The 15,100-nt window shown below is 44.5% G+C and overlaps 1 protein-coding gene across 3 annotated transcripts in view; it reads left to right on the top strand.

The window, feature by feature from the left end:
- LOC121290734 overlaps positions 1–15,100 on the top strand; it is a 40,792-nt gene that overhangs the window by 20,065 nt on the left and 5,627 nt on the right. For 2 of the 3 annotated variants that reach the window (XM_041211582.1, XM_041211583.1), the window contains 2 exons: positions 3,485–3,634; positions 9,978–10,117. In XM_041211582.1, the coding sequence (XP_041067516.1) occupies positions 3,485–3,634; positions 9,978–10,117 (290 nt within the window). The remainder of the gene's footprint in view (positions 1–3,484; positions 3,635–9,977; positions 10,118–15,100) is intronic. The other variant, XM_041211584.1, reaches the window with a different exon arrangement.

Raw genomic sequence — 15,100 nt, 5'->3', positions numbered from 1 at the left:
ACTACCTCTATCCTTCAATTAGTTTTCTCACTGAATGCTTGGCCAAGTCTTGGAGAGTTCAGTGGAAGACATAAAGAGAGATGCAGCTGGTACCTGAACTTCAAGAAAGATGCCCACCAAGAAATCCAATAGGGAATTCAGAAGAAACGACTTTACCTATAGAGTTGAGAATATGGAACCCAAGGTGTGGTTGAGGTGAATAGTATAAATGCATTTAAAGGGTAACCACGCAAGCATATGAGGGAGAAAGGAATAGAGGGTATTGGAAGATTTAGATGAGGAAGGATGGGGGGGAGGCTCGAGTGTGGCATAAACGGCTCGAGTGGGGCAAGGACTGGTTGGGCTGAAGGCCTGTTTTTGTCCTGTACGGCCCATCCACTGCTTTAGATAAATGACAGGGAGATTGCTCATAAAAAATTTAAAACTGGATGCCTGGAAATTGCTGTGGAAAGTTGGAAGTTTGAAATGGATAAGTGTGGGAAAGATCTAGAACACAAGTGTATTTGAGAATGAATTCAGGAACGGGCAAATGATGTTGTTTAGTCATGAAGCTGGAATGGGCAGGCATTAAACCCCTGGGCCACCTCCCCCCAGTCCCCAAAAAAATGGCACCCCAAGGAAATGTGCAGGCTGGTGTGAAAGCTGTGAACCAATAGATGAGGGAGGTAATGCAATACAAAATGTGCTTTATTTGGTTATGGAGAGAGGGAACTGTGGTTGAACGAGGTCAGAACCAGTATCATTCAAGCCAGGCTGAAATATGGGGAGTAGCAACAATGTAGATGGGAGGGTACCGAGACAGTAGACCCGCATGAATGCGGCTGGAAGCCAATTAAGCCAATTAAGATACAGGCAGTTTGAGGCATTGTCATGCTGCCGTATGCTGTCAGACACACCTTTCTGAATGACATGAGTGGCAAGCAGGGGTCACAGGTTGTCAGATCCTGACCAGTGAAATGAGGCATCCCTCCTATGTGGAAGGTCAGCCATTTTGCCTTCCAAATGAGGATAGAAAGAGTTCACAAAGTTACCACCTGAGGGGCATAGATTGGACCTGATGGGACAGACATTGGCACTTTAAATCAGGGCTGAAGCCAGGTCCAGGAGATCACAAAGATAAAAACAAAAAACTGCGGATGCTGGAAATCCAGAACAAAAACAGAATTACCTGGAAAAACTCAGCAGGTCTGGCAGCATCGGCGGAGAAGAGTTGACATTTCGAGTCCTCATGACCCTTCTCCACCGATGCTGCCAGACCTGCTGAGTTTTTCCAGGTAATTCTGTTTTTGTCCAGGAGATCACAAGATTGTTAGATGCATGAGTGGTGAAAGAGCAGCCCTGGGAGAGGTGTCTGCAGGCCCAGAGGCACCATTATCAAAGAGGCAGGAGCAGCAAAAAGGCCCATCCCTGCCCTGCCTGTCACTCCCCCTAATTGGCTGGCTGTCATGTGACTGCAGTCAGCTAGCCCCTTCCTGCCGACTCCAAGCTCCACTGGTGGGAATCCCATTACTGGGATTAAATTCCACCCATCTGATTGGACAGATTCCTGGAAGTTTCATCACATGACCACCTACCTGCAACAGCCCTGCCCCCACATGCCTGCCACTGGCTGTTTGACACGTCTGTTCTAGCAACCCTCCACCTTCCCCCAACCAAATGGAAGGCAAATAAGCTCTTAATTATTTGATGATGCGCGACTGTCAAAAAGTCTTTGAGCATTTGATAGTTATAAAAATATTTTAAAAGAGAATGAGAGAAACTCATGCACGGTTTTTATTAACGTAATTATGATGTTCTTCTGTTCAGTGGCCTGGAGATTAACCTTTAATTCCTGGGGACTCTAGGGCAATTCTGGAGGGTTGGTGACTCTAATCTCTGTCCCCCCCTCACCCCTTTTCAAAGATGGTGCATGGAAACAGATTTCTCAGTCCACTTTACTTTCAGTGCTAACACAAGAAATTGGAGCTGTACTATTCATAACTGATTCATTTAAACACAATGGAACTTAGTTTGGCTGAAGGGTGAAAACAGGCGCTCGATGGGTCCTATTACTGTGCTAATAAGACATGCCTGTTTGAAAACCTGGATCTTACCCACAAGTTAAGCCCTAGTAACCAAAATATGAACTTGGCAGATGTCAAAATGGGCACCTGTAGGTTTAGCTGAACACTGAGCGCGAGCGATTTTTATGGAGCAGTATGTGTGGGCTCGACACACCCAATTCCACTACAGAATAGCAAGGGGGCTGAGTGAGAGGGCGCACAGGTTCTTGGACTGCACAGGGGCATGGACTGTTTCAGAAGGTCAGACATCACAAATGATGCTGAACATTGTACAATCGTCAGTGACCATCCCCACTTCTGACCTTAGGATGGAAGGAAGGTCATGGATGAAGCGGCTGAAGATGGTTGGGCGGAGGACACCACCTTGAGGAACTCCTGCAGTGCTGTCCTGGAGCTGAGATAATTGACCTCCAACAACCACAACCACCTCACAGCCCTTCTTCTAGCTGCCAATTTGCAATGCAGCCTCTTTATTGACCACTAGCATCATCAATGGCAATCAGCCCCTTAACAATCCGCTGGATTTCAGTTCCTAACGCATGCTTCATTTCCTGTAGCATAATTGCATCCTTCACTAAACATGTGCTAAACCAATGTTTCAGTTCAATACTGCGCCTTGCACATCTTGGAGGCTGTTTAAAGTATCCAATGAAAATCACCCATCTAAATTATAAACAAAGCATTATAAAATCCTAAATCAGTCTGAAGGTGAAGGAGAGGTGGGGCGGGGAGGGCGGGGGAGGAGTGGGGACAGATGGTGGTGTATTGGTGATGTCACTGGGCTAGTAACTGGGATCACGAGTTCAAATCCCGCCACGGCAGCTGGTGGAATTTAAATTCAATTCATTAAAAACAAAAGTTGGGAATTGAAAGCTAGCCCCAGTAATGGTGACCGTGAAACTATCATCAATTGTTGTAAAAACCCAACTGGTTCACTAATGCCCTGCAGGGAAGGAAATCTGCTATCCTTACTTCATCTGGCCTACATGTGACTGCAGTCAATAGCCATGTGTGGTTGACTCTTAGCTGGCCTAGCAAGCCATTCAGTTCAAGGGCAATTAGGGATGGGCAACAAATGCTGGCCTTGCCAGCGACACCCACATCCCATGAAAGAGAATAAAGAAAGCTATCATATCAGCCGCATTCATATGAAAATGAATACTTGGTCCTCAAAGAACAGAAAGAACAAATTATCTTCACCCTATTCATCTACCAGCCTCTGTGACTCAAAGTCACCATTATCAGTTGGAGTTAAAAAAAAACTGTGATTGGACTAGTTAAACATGAACACTGTCTATATAGAAAAACTGACTTTTTACTGAAATATGGCCACTCCTAAACACAAACCCAAATCTTTCATTCTTGTGACGAGAAAGACCCTGGATCTCTGATTAACGATGCTTCACTTGCATTTGATACAGAACGGGTGCCTCCCAGTGATTGCTGTGGGATAATAATGAAAGTCATGAATAGTGAATGCCCATTTTTAATTCACAATGAGCGTGATCAATACTTACGGCCTGGCAATTGCTACCAAAGGATCATTCTGAGTCATCAGGATCCCGAGTCTGGTAAGGGATAATGTTTGAATGAAGCACTTCTTCAATCTCAATCGATGTAGCTCTGGACTATTACCAGATTTTATTTATTCCCTTGCCTTCTACCCATATGACTCTCCAGATTGGATCTAGTGGGAGGGGATGGCCTCCTCTCAGGGTTTGGCCTCTGCTGCCCTTATGCAGCTTCCTGAGGGGGACATGGATGTGACCAGTGCTATCGTCGGCACACCCTCCTGCATCACTCGATGGTGCAGGGCACCAGGAGGCAATTTTGACACAGAATTGGCGTGCTCTCCTGGCTTAGTGTTCCAGGAGGATAAATACAGTCAGTGTCAGAGTGTCCCAGGAGGTTTTGTACAGTCAGTGTCTCAGGAGGTTATATACAGTCAGTGTCAGAGTCCCAAAAGGTTATATACAGTCAGTGTTAGTGTTCCAGGAGGTTATATACAGTCAGTGTTAGTGTTCCAGGATGTTATATACAGTCAGTGTTAGTGTTCCAGGAGGTTATATACAGTCAGTGTTAGTGTTCCAGGAGGTTATATACAGTCAGTGTTAGTGTTCCAGGAGGTTATATACAGTCAGTGTTAGTGTTCCAGGAGGTTATATACAGTCAGTGTTAGTGTTCCAGGAGGTTATATACAGTCAGTGTTAGTGTTCCAGGAGGTTATATACAGTCAGTGTTAGTGTTCCAGGAGGTTATATACAGTCAGTGTTAGTGTTCCAGGAGGTTATATACAGTCAGTGTTAGTGTTCCAGGAGGTTATATACAGTCAGTGTTAGTGTTCCAGGAGGTTATATACAATCAATGTCAGTGTCCCAGGAGGTTTTGTACAGTCAGTGTCCCAGGAGGTTTTGTACAGTCAGTGTCCCAGGAGGTTTTGTACAGTCAGTGTCCCAGGAGGTTTTGTACAGTCAGTGTCCCAGGAGGTTTTGTACAGTCAGTGTCCCAGGAGGTTTTGTACAGTCAGTGTCCCAGGAGGTTATATACAGTCAGTGTCAGTGTCTCAGGAGGTTATATACAGTCAGTGTCAGTGTCTCAGGAGGTTATATACAGTCAGTGTCAGTGTCTCAGGAGGTTATATACAGTCAGTGTCAGTGTCTCAGGAGGTTATATACAGTCAGTGTCAGTGTTCCAGGAGGTTATATACAGTCAGTGTTAGTGTTCCAGGAGGTTATATACAGTCAGTGTTAGTGTTCCAGGAGGTTATATACAGTCAGTGTTAGTGTTCCAGGAGGTTATATACAGTCAGTGTTAGTGTTCCAGGAGGTTATATACAGTCAGTGTTAGTGTTCCAGGAGGTTATATACAGTCAGTGTTAGTGTTCCAGGAGGTTATATACAGTCAGTGTTAGTGTTCCAGGAGGTTATATACAGTCAGTGTTAGTGTTCCAGGAGGTTATATACAGTCAGTGTTAGTGTTCCAGGAGGTTATATACAGTCAGTGTTAGTGTTCCAGGAGGTTATATACAGTCAGTGTTAGTGTTCCAGGAGGTTATATACAGTCAGTGTTAGTGTTCCAGGAGGTTATATACAGTCACTGTTAGTGTTCCAGGAGGTTATATACAGTCAGTGTTAGTGTTCCAGGAGGTTATATACAGTCAGTGTTAGTGTTCCAGGAGGTTATATACAGTCAGTGTTAGTGTTCCAGGAGGTTTTGTACAGTCAGTGTCCCAGGAGGTTATATACAGTCAGTGTCAGTGTCTCAGGAGGTTATATACAGTCAGTGTCAGTGTCTCAGGAGGTTATATACAGTCAGTGTCAGAGTCCCAAAAGGTTATATACAGTCAGTGTCAGTGTTCCAGGATGTTATATACAGTCAGTGCCAGTGTCCCAGGAGCTTATATACAGTCAGTGCCAGTGTCCCAGGAGCTTATATACAGTCAGTGCCAGTGTCCCAGGAGCTTATATACAGTCAGTGCCAGTGTCCCAGGAGCTTATGTGCAGTCAGTGCCAGTGTCCCAGGAGCTTATGTGCAGTCAGTGCCAGTGTCCCAGGAGCTTATGTGCAGTCAGTGCCAGTGTCCCAGGAGCTTATGTGCAGTCAGTGCCAGTGTCCCAGGAGCTTATGTGCAGTCAGTGCCAGTGTCCCAGGAGCTTATGTGCAGTCAGTGCCAGTGTCCCAGGAGCTTATGTGCAGTCAGTGCCAGTGTCCCAGGAGCTTATGTGCAGTCAGTGCCAGTGTCCCAGGAGCTTATGTGCAGTCAGTGCCAGTGTCCCAGGAGCTTATGTGCAGTCAGTGCCAGTGTCCCAGGAGCTTATGTGCAGTCAGTGCCAGTGTCCCAGGAGCTTATGTGCAGTCAGTGTTAGCATTTCCTTAGCTGCCTACCTGCCCGCCCCAACATCTCTGAAATTTTATGGGTGCAGGGGAGATTTCGGGTCGCAAATCAATGACAACTTAAGGGCATCATTCTGTGCTCACTGGTATTTTACCTGTGCTAGGGGGAGGCCCACAGCATGCGGTGATTAGCTGTATAGGGTGCGGGCAGGGTTGAACCTCCTTTGCACACTCTTGGGCCCTTTGAAGGCACCACAATGTCAAAGGGTGGCATTCCTCCCTTTAACTCTCTCCCCAGTTTCTTGTACCTAGCCCCTCGCCAGAGCCAGATTCGCAGGCCTGAGCAAGAAACCTGACTCCCGACTTATTTGGGCTCCTCAGTATGGTGAGGCAGCCTGTAGCCCGAGCCAAGGCCACTGTTCACAGTGGCACAGCTGACCATCCGATTTGCTGACATCTCTCTAAGGCGGGACTTCCTACCCAGAGAGGGGAGGAAGTCTCACCTTAAAGCAATTGACAATGCTCCTAGTTGTTGCGGGCAGCCTTCAGGATGGTGGGTGGGCTTCCTCCCCATCGCCCAGCTCCCACCAGAGATGTAGGGAATGTGGCACCTCATAAAATCCAGCCTGCTGAATTCAGTTGAATTACGATCACTATTTCCCAGTGGACCTTCACTATGAGATTCCTAATTCATCCTGTCTCATTGTACAATACTAGATCTATAATAACTTTATCCCTAGTTGATTCCACAATGCAATATGATAGAAAACTATTTTGAAAGCATTTTACACACCCATCTTCCAGGTCACCTTTACCCATTAGATTTGTGCAGTCTACATGATGATTAGAGCCTCCATGATTATTAGAGCATCTTTGCTACAGTCTCCAGTAATTTCTTGCTTAATGACATGTCCAATGTTACAGGTACTCTAAGGGGAGCTTCAACAACCAGTGTTTTCTGGCACTTGTTATTCCTCACCTCCACCATACTGATTCTATTGCCTGATCCTCTGAGCCAAGATCCTTTCTCACTTCAACAATAACAGAAAATGCTGGAAAAGCTCAGCAGCTCTAACAGCATCTGTGCGGAGAAAAAAAACAGAGTTAACGTTTCAAATCCATGTGATTCTTCTTCAGAGCTTTTGCTTTTGCTTTTATCCTTTCTCACTCCTCCTTTTGTCATCCTTTACTATCAAGACCACCCCTCCACCTTTTCCATTCTGTCTGTCTTTATGAAATACTACCCCCTAGAATATTTATTTCATAATCCAGGTTTTGTTGTAATCATGTCTTCTGCAATGGCGATGAGATTGAACCCATCTGTCCCTATCTGTGCCACTAATTTATCTATTTAATTGTGAATGCTTTATGCATTCAGATAAAAAGAACCATTAGCATTTTTAACACTATTCTTTGCAAAGGATCTTAGTGCATCAGCAGATATTACCATTAAACCCTCTGTCCCTTCCTGTCCTGTCTGCTTGTGCTTACTCAAACCATTACACTGCTCTATTGCCTCAACATTTCTCTTTAGATTTCTAAATCTCCCGTCACCTAGTTGCTCCAAGCTTTCTTTTTGTTTAAAGCCCTGTTCACTGTCCTAGTGAAACGATTCACCTGGACACTGATCCCAGCCTGGTTTAAGTGGACCATCCCAATGGAACAGCTTCCTCTTTCCCTAGTGCCAGTGCCCCATGAATCAAAACCCTTTCTTCTCACACCCTCTTTGAGCTACACATTTCATTCTCTAATCTGCTTGACCCTTTGCCATTTTGCCTGTGGTTTAGGGAGTAATCTAGAGATTATTACTTTTTGAGAACTCACTTATTAATTTAGAACCCAGGTCCAAAATGCTTTCAGAAGAACCTCACTCCTAGTTCTACCTATGTCATTGATTCCTACGTGGACTGTGATGACCGGATCCTTCCCTTCCCACTCCAAGTTCACCTCCAGCCACAAGGAGATACCCTTAACCCTGGCATCAGGCAGGCAGGTTTTGGAACTCCCGGTCATGGCTGTAGAGAACATTATCTATCCTCTGACTTTACTGTTCCCTAACATTACCACATTCCTTTTCACTCACCGCTCCCCACCACCTCCCCACCACCAACACCGCACCCCCCCCCCCCACCCCCCCCACACCTCACCCCACCACCCCCATTTGAATGCCCACCAGCAGCCTGGTGCCATGGTCAGTTTGTTCATCTCCTGTGCAGTCCTTAATCTCATCCACACAGGTAGCAAGTACCTCATACCTGTTGATCAAAGTCAGGGGCTAAAGCTCCTCTATCGCTACATCCGGGATCCCAATACCTGCCTGCAATGCAGTCACACCCTCCTGTCCCTGACTATGGACCAGCTTTAAAGTTTTATTTAGTCTAAAGGGTACACATGACTGCCTGTTGAAACAAACTGTCCAGGTACCTCATGGCCTTGCCAATGCCCCACAATGTCAGCAACTCAGACTCCAGCTCAACAACTCTGAGCGGAAGTTCCTCAAGCTGCAGGTATGGCTGTCCCCTCCATAAACTCTCACATGCCACAGTTATGCCACATCGCCTGCCCTCCCATGTCTACCAAAACAATAAAATGATTACTTACTTAATTAGTCAAAATCATTGTTGAATTGATTATTTAAATTTTGACTATCACTGAAAAAAGAAACATGCTGTTGAAGCTTTTCATCTTGCACTCATCAGGATAAAATCACAAGAATGCCAACTCTTAAAGGGAACAACAATTTATACTGCATGAGAAAAGAATGCTGATTGATTGGCAAGTTGACTCTGATTGGTAGAGGAGTTGCCATGGAAAATTTAAATTTGATAGATTAATTAATACATCTAATTTAATTTAATAAGTAACTGTAAGTTACCAACTCTTACCTCTGAGACTGACACGCCTTCCTAGTTTAAAAAATAAAATGGAACATTCACCAGCTAACCACCTGTTGCTCCCATGATATCAATCCAGGGAGTTTTGAGGATTGAGGGCACCTTTTGAGTCAATTCTCTGTCACTACTCCTGCCAAAGTTATATATCCTCAGTCCTTCCCTGCACTGATATATATCCTTAATCCTCACCCATGATGTTTTGCATAACCTGTGAAGAGATATAGACAGGTTCAGTGAGTGAGCAGAAATTTGGCAGGTGGAGTATAATGTGGGAAATTGTGAACTTGTCCACTTTGGCTGTATACTATTTAAATGGAGAAAGGTTGCAGAACTCTGCGGTACAGTGAGATCTGGATGTCCCAGTACATGAATCACAAAAAGTTAGTATGCAGGCACAGCAAGTGATTAGGAAGGCAAATGGAATGTTGTTGTTTATTGCAAGGAGAATGGGTTATAAAAGTAGAGAAGTCTGTACAGGGCCTTGGTGCGACCACATCTGGAGTGCTGTGTACAGATTTAATCTCTTTATTTGAAAAAAGGCATAATTGCAATATAAAAAGCAGTTCAGAGAAGCTTCACTCAACTCATTCCTGGAATGAGGAGCTTATCTTACGAAGAAAGGTTGAACAGGTTGGGCCTATACCCAATGGAGTTTAGAAGAATGAGAGGTGATCTTATGGAAACATATAAGATCCTGAGGGGATTTGATAGGCTGGATACCCAGAGGGCGTTTCCACTTGTTGGAGAGACTAGAACCAGTGGGACACAACTTAAGAATAAGAGGTCTACTGCTTAAGATGGAGATAAGGAGGATTTTTTCTCTCAGAGGGTCATTAGTCTGTGGAATTCTCTTCCCCAGAGACCAGTGGAGGTTGGGTCATTCAATTTATTCAAGGCTGAATTAGATAGATTTTTGATAAACAAGGGAGTCAAGGTTTATGGGAGGCAGACAGAAAAGTGGAGTAGGGACCATAACCGGATCAGCCATGATCTTATTGAATGGCAGATCAGGCTCGAAGGGCTAAGTGGCCTACTCCTGCTCCTAAGTCCTATGCTCCTATACAATGTCCTGTCATTTATTGAGAACAGAAGAGAGATTCTGTAGATGTACTGGTCAACCAAAAAGCTCAAAACATTAATTGAAAGATGAATTGTCTCAGTTGTGACCATTTGTATGTCCTTCACAGCTCATGTGACGATCTTTTATTACAAATCCAACAAGATTCTAAAACCATATTGTGGAATGCCTGTGGTGCTCAATTTTTCCAAAACAAATTATTTCCTTGTGTGCCACAGTGAAGGGAACAACGTCCTACTCAGGATAGAGGTGAGTAACTGAACACTATCGGCCTGCGGTTTGTTGTGTTGAGTTGGATGTCTGGCATGTGGAGAATCTCATCACCATGGTTAATAGTCTCCAAACCTCCAAAAATGCCATACTGACAGGGGAGAGAAAAGGCCTTTAAGCCTGCCCTATACTCATGACAGTCAGACTACCGCAACCAGACACCTCCTGCCTCCCGCGACCAGAACAAACTAACAAACCTGCACTGCCTGAGTTTGAGTTCCAATGTTAATTTGTCCAACATGGAATTCACACTAAGTCAAAAGTGCAGAGCCAGAGCTATGTGACAACTTGCCCCCTCCCCTCCCTCACAACTGCCTTCCAAACTGGAGTATAAACAGTTAACGTTTCAGCTCAATGACTTTTCTGGAACATCTTACAGATGTAACAAATTTTAAACAAGCACACTTTTGAATTCCACCCTATCAAAGAACTCCCCTTTTGATCCTTTCTCTCTGCTGTTTTCCCGTATACTGTGACTATTGTACATTTACTCCCTGAGAAGTGGAAACATCTTCTCTATGTCTACCCCATCAAACCCCTTCATAATTTTAAAGACCTCTATCAGGCCACCCCTCAATTCCCTTTGCTGGAGAAAAAAATCCCAGCCTGTTTCCTGATAGTTAAAACCCCTCAGTTCTGGTGTCATACTTGTAAACCTGTTTTGCCCCTCCTCTTCTGCCCTTTATCCTTTCTGTATTACGAAGTTTAGAGCTGCATGCAGTACTCTAAGTGTTGTCTAAAAAAGGTTTTATACAAGTTTGACATAATGATCCAGGTTTTCATGTGCACTCAGGAAAGGCCGATCTGTGCAATTTTGCAGCTTCTAGAATGCACACCTGGCCCACGTGCAACTTTGCCTGGGATTTTTTGCCTTTTCACAAAGGGGTCGGGTTTAAAGTGCATTTTGTGAGCTGTGAGCCAGTTAAAAGGCCTGTCATGGTCCTCCAACACAGCATCGTTTAAAGGCAACCCATACTTTACCCCTCACTCCCGCACACCTCCACCCAGATCCCTCATGTCACCTCAGATTGCTTATGTCAACTCATGCCCTCTCAGATCATCCATGCCCTCGCAGATCACCCATGATACCTCAGATTGCCCATTCCACCCCTTCCACTCTATGCCCCCATGCATCCTCCATAGCTACTCACCCAGTATACACAATGTACAGTCTGCAAGAGCCATGTAATAGCAATGGTAATTATTTAAAAGTCATTATTAAGTCTCTAGTAATCTAATAAAACCCTGACTTCAAACACACTATCTTTGATACTGGAAAAAATTACTCCAGTGCAAAAAAAATTATTATTTAAGTTCCCATTCGGTTTATAAGCAAATAAGAAACCACATCAAGGGCATATTCTGTTGTTAAAAGTTTTAATTGTTCTTGAATCAATTAACCTGCTGAGCTGGAGATATTATAGTTTTTGAAACCCAGCCAAGAATTCATAATGGCCACAACTTTCATAACAAAAACTTCCAGCTACATTGCCTGAAACTGACAGAACAGAATGGTCTTATAATTCTGTTTCAAAGCAAAGTACCTGTCAATCAGTGGAGGGCAGGAGGTGCAGATTTTTCTTTCAGCTTTCAAAAGCAGGGTTTTTTTTATAACTGCCAGACCTGTCAGTCAACTTAAATCACAGCACCAAATATGACAACAAAGGCTGATAGGAATAATTTTTACATTTTTTAGTGCATTAGGGCAGTTTTGACAGTCGGACAGGCACTGTAATACATGACAATTACACAATGTTGATCCATGTAAGGGCCATCTTATCTTTGCAGGACAAATCCCTAGGATGAATCAGTGCCTTAAAACACATCTACATTACAACACAGCATCTGATAGTGACATTTGAAGGTGTTAAAACATTTTACACTTGCCTTTCGAAATGTTCCCGCCTCCTCAGCAGGCTTCCCCCTGGTGGTCACAAACTCCCAAAGGAAATGCATTTCGTTAGGACTTACAAAACCTACACCAGTGCACCAAAAATGGTGTGTGGGAGGAAATACAGTTTCCCTGAAGTTCTTGCAATGGGTGGGGTTCCTGATCTCAGAAGGGGTGCAATGTGTGCATTTTACACCCAAGGTCTTCCCGAGTGGCCACATGGAAATGGTGTGGGGCCAGGAAGGCAGAGGAAAACTGCTGTGTTTTTTTTTCCTGGAAAAGCAAACTTCAGCGTGGTGTGACCCAATTCCCGCCTCCACCAGGAGACCAAAACCCGACCCAGTATCCCGGCTTTTTAATTCGATTGTTCTAAAAGTGAACCCGAGTGCTTTGTTCGCATTCGCTATGGGTTTGTTAGCTTGTGTCATTTGTGCATTTTTTTTTAAATTTGTGAACGTGCCCCCTAGCTCCCTTTGCTCCTTTATCCCATTTAGGAATGATATATTTTGGCTTGGAGGGGGTGTAGCACAGATCCAGCAAGCACAATACCCAAGTTAAAAGGGTTAAATGATGAGAACCAGCTGCATAAAGGAGGTTTGCATTCACCTGACATTTAGGGATGATCATCTTAAGGTGTTTAACAGGGTTAAAGATTTTGAATGAGTAGATAAAGAGAAACTTGCTCCTCTGGTGGGGATGTCCAGAACAAGGGGACGGGCTGGGGGTCCAACCTTAAAATGATAGCTAGACCATTCAAGGCTGATGTCAGGAATCACTCCTTCACACATAGTGGAAATCTGAAACTCTCCCTTTGCGAAATATGTTGTGACTGGCAGTCAGTTGAAAATTCCAGCTCTTCAGGTTTTGTTGGGTAAGGGTATTAAGGGTTATGGAACCAAAGTGGGTAGCAAGAGTTGAGATACAGATTAGCCGTGACCTAAATGAATGGTAGAAGAGACTTAAAGGGCTGAATTGCCACCTCCTGTTCATATGTTCCTAAATCTGAGACTTTAAAGCACAAATTTTCAAATTTCACCAATTCTCAATTTGGAAGTCTACATTCATAAATACATTGTATTTTATACACGAATATGGAAATGTAATATTTAATTGTACCAATCACATGAAATAGAATGGGAGAAAATGGTCAGATGGTATTCTATTATTTAAATTTCCTTTATGCTCATTATGCTCATTTGTTATGTTAAACTTGTATAAAAAACTAGTTTGGCCTCAGCTGGAGTATTGCACCCAGTTCTGGGCCTTGCACTTTAGGATGGATGTGAAGGCATTGGAGAGAATGCAGAAAAGATTCATGAGAATGGTTCCAGAGATGAGGAACTTCAATTATGAAGATAGATTGGAGAAATTAGAACTATTTTCCTTGGTGAAAAGAAGGCTAAGAGGAGATAAGATAGAGGTGTTCAAAATCATGAGGGGTCTGGACAGAATAGATAAGGAGAAACTGTTCCCACTTGTGGCAGCATTGAGAATGAGGGGGCACAGATTTAAGGCGATTGGTAAAGGGAGCAATGGAGACAGGAGGAAAAATCTTTTTCACACAGCGAGTGGTTATGGTCTGGAATGCACTGTTTGAGAGAGTGGTGCAGGCAGGTTCAATCGAAGCATTCAAAAGGGAATTAGACTGTTGTATGAAATGGAAGAATGTGCAGGATTACAAGGAGAAGGCAGGGGAATAGCACTGAGTGAATTGCTCATTCGGAGAGCTGGTACGGACACAATGGGTCGAATAGCCTTCTGCGCTGTAACAGTTCTGTGATTGACTGATTCTGTTATTGCTAATTGTTCCAAGTTCAGTATAATCATGTTCATGTTCTTAGACTCTAAATCCAAGTGCGATTTGAAAACATCTCCATTGATTTATCACAGTTCTTTTCGATCTGTCTGTAACTCATTAGCCTTTAGGTAGTTTAATTAACTGTTCGAACAATAACCCACCTTTCACATAGTAAAACACCTGAAGGTGTTTCATAATGTTATCAAACACAATTAGACACCAAGGGTGGAATCGGCTCAAATTTGCACCAAGTGCGGTAGTGGGCGGGCAAAATGACGTTTTACCTGCTGGCCTCAATGACGGCTTCTCATGTTGTGTCGTCCCAATCCTGCCACATTAATTACACATTCCCGGGAAACTTGCTGCTTCCATGGCGGGCGGGCTCTTGTTCACTCGCCACGCCACCACCTCGCTGCTTCATCACAGCGGACACCACATTTAAAGTGCAGCTGCGTGCACAGCTTCCAGCCCAGGAATGCAGCACAGAAGACATGGCCCAGAAAGGCAAAAAGACTGCAGCCCCCAGATTCAATGACATGTCCCTCGAGTGATGTTTGGATGCTGTGGATGCCCACCGTGATGTCCTCTAACCCCGCACTGCCAACAGGATGAGAAGCAACATCACCAAGCCAGTTTGGGAGGCACCAACTCCAAAGGATGACAGCCACCCAGTGCCACAAGAGGGTGAATGATCTCATCCACTCTACCAGGGTAAGACACTCTTCTCATCGCTCTCACCTTACACACTCACAAACCTATCACACATCCACAGGGCCCTCACTCACTGCCAGATCAAGGGACATCATTATTCATTCTCTCACACACACATTCATTTTCCTCATCCCGTCCATGGGACCACTCACCACCCACACATGCCAGGCATAATTATCATCTGGCCTAGCAGGTATCCTGGTACACTCTCTCCATCTCTACTCATGCAGGACAAGCTGGCTCACAACAAGAGGGAGAGGTCACAGACCGGTGGTGGAATGCCTGAAATCAAGGTCCTCACGGACTTTGAAAACAGAGCCATCCAGCTGGCCGTGAGGATCTGGACCAGTCCTGTGCTGATGGTGAGGTTGGCACTGCGCTACCAAGTGAGGATCCAGCAGTGCAACATCCATCAGACAACCATGCTGTGAGTGATGTGTCCTGTTTCACAGGCCACTGCCATGCACTAATTATCTCTCCTTGCTTTCGCAGGCAGATCTGTCAAACAGCCGACAGCCCATGACCCATGGCCTCCATTCAAGCTCTGAAGAAACCTCCCTAA

Source organism: Carcharodon carcharias, chromosome 18 (genome assembly GCF_017639515.1).
Source record: "Carcharodon carcharias isolate sCarCar2 chromosome 18, sCarCar2.pri, whole genome shotgun sequence".
In the NCBI taxonomy this organism is placed as follows: Eukaryota; Metazoa; Chordata; class Chondrichthyes; order Lamniformes; family Lamnidae; genus Carcharodon; species Carcharodon carcharias.
The sequence above is the reverse complement of the archived record's forward strand: the minus strand, read 5'-3'. Positions and strand labels throughout refer to the sequence as shown.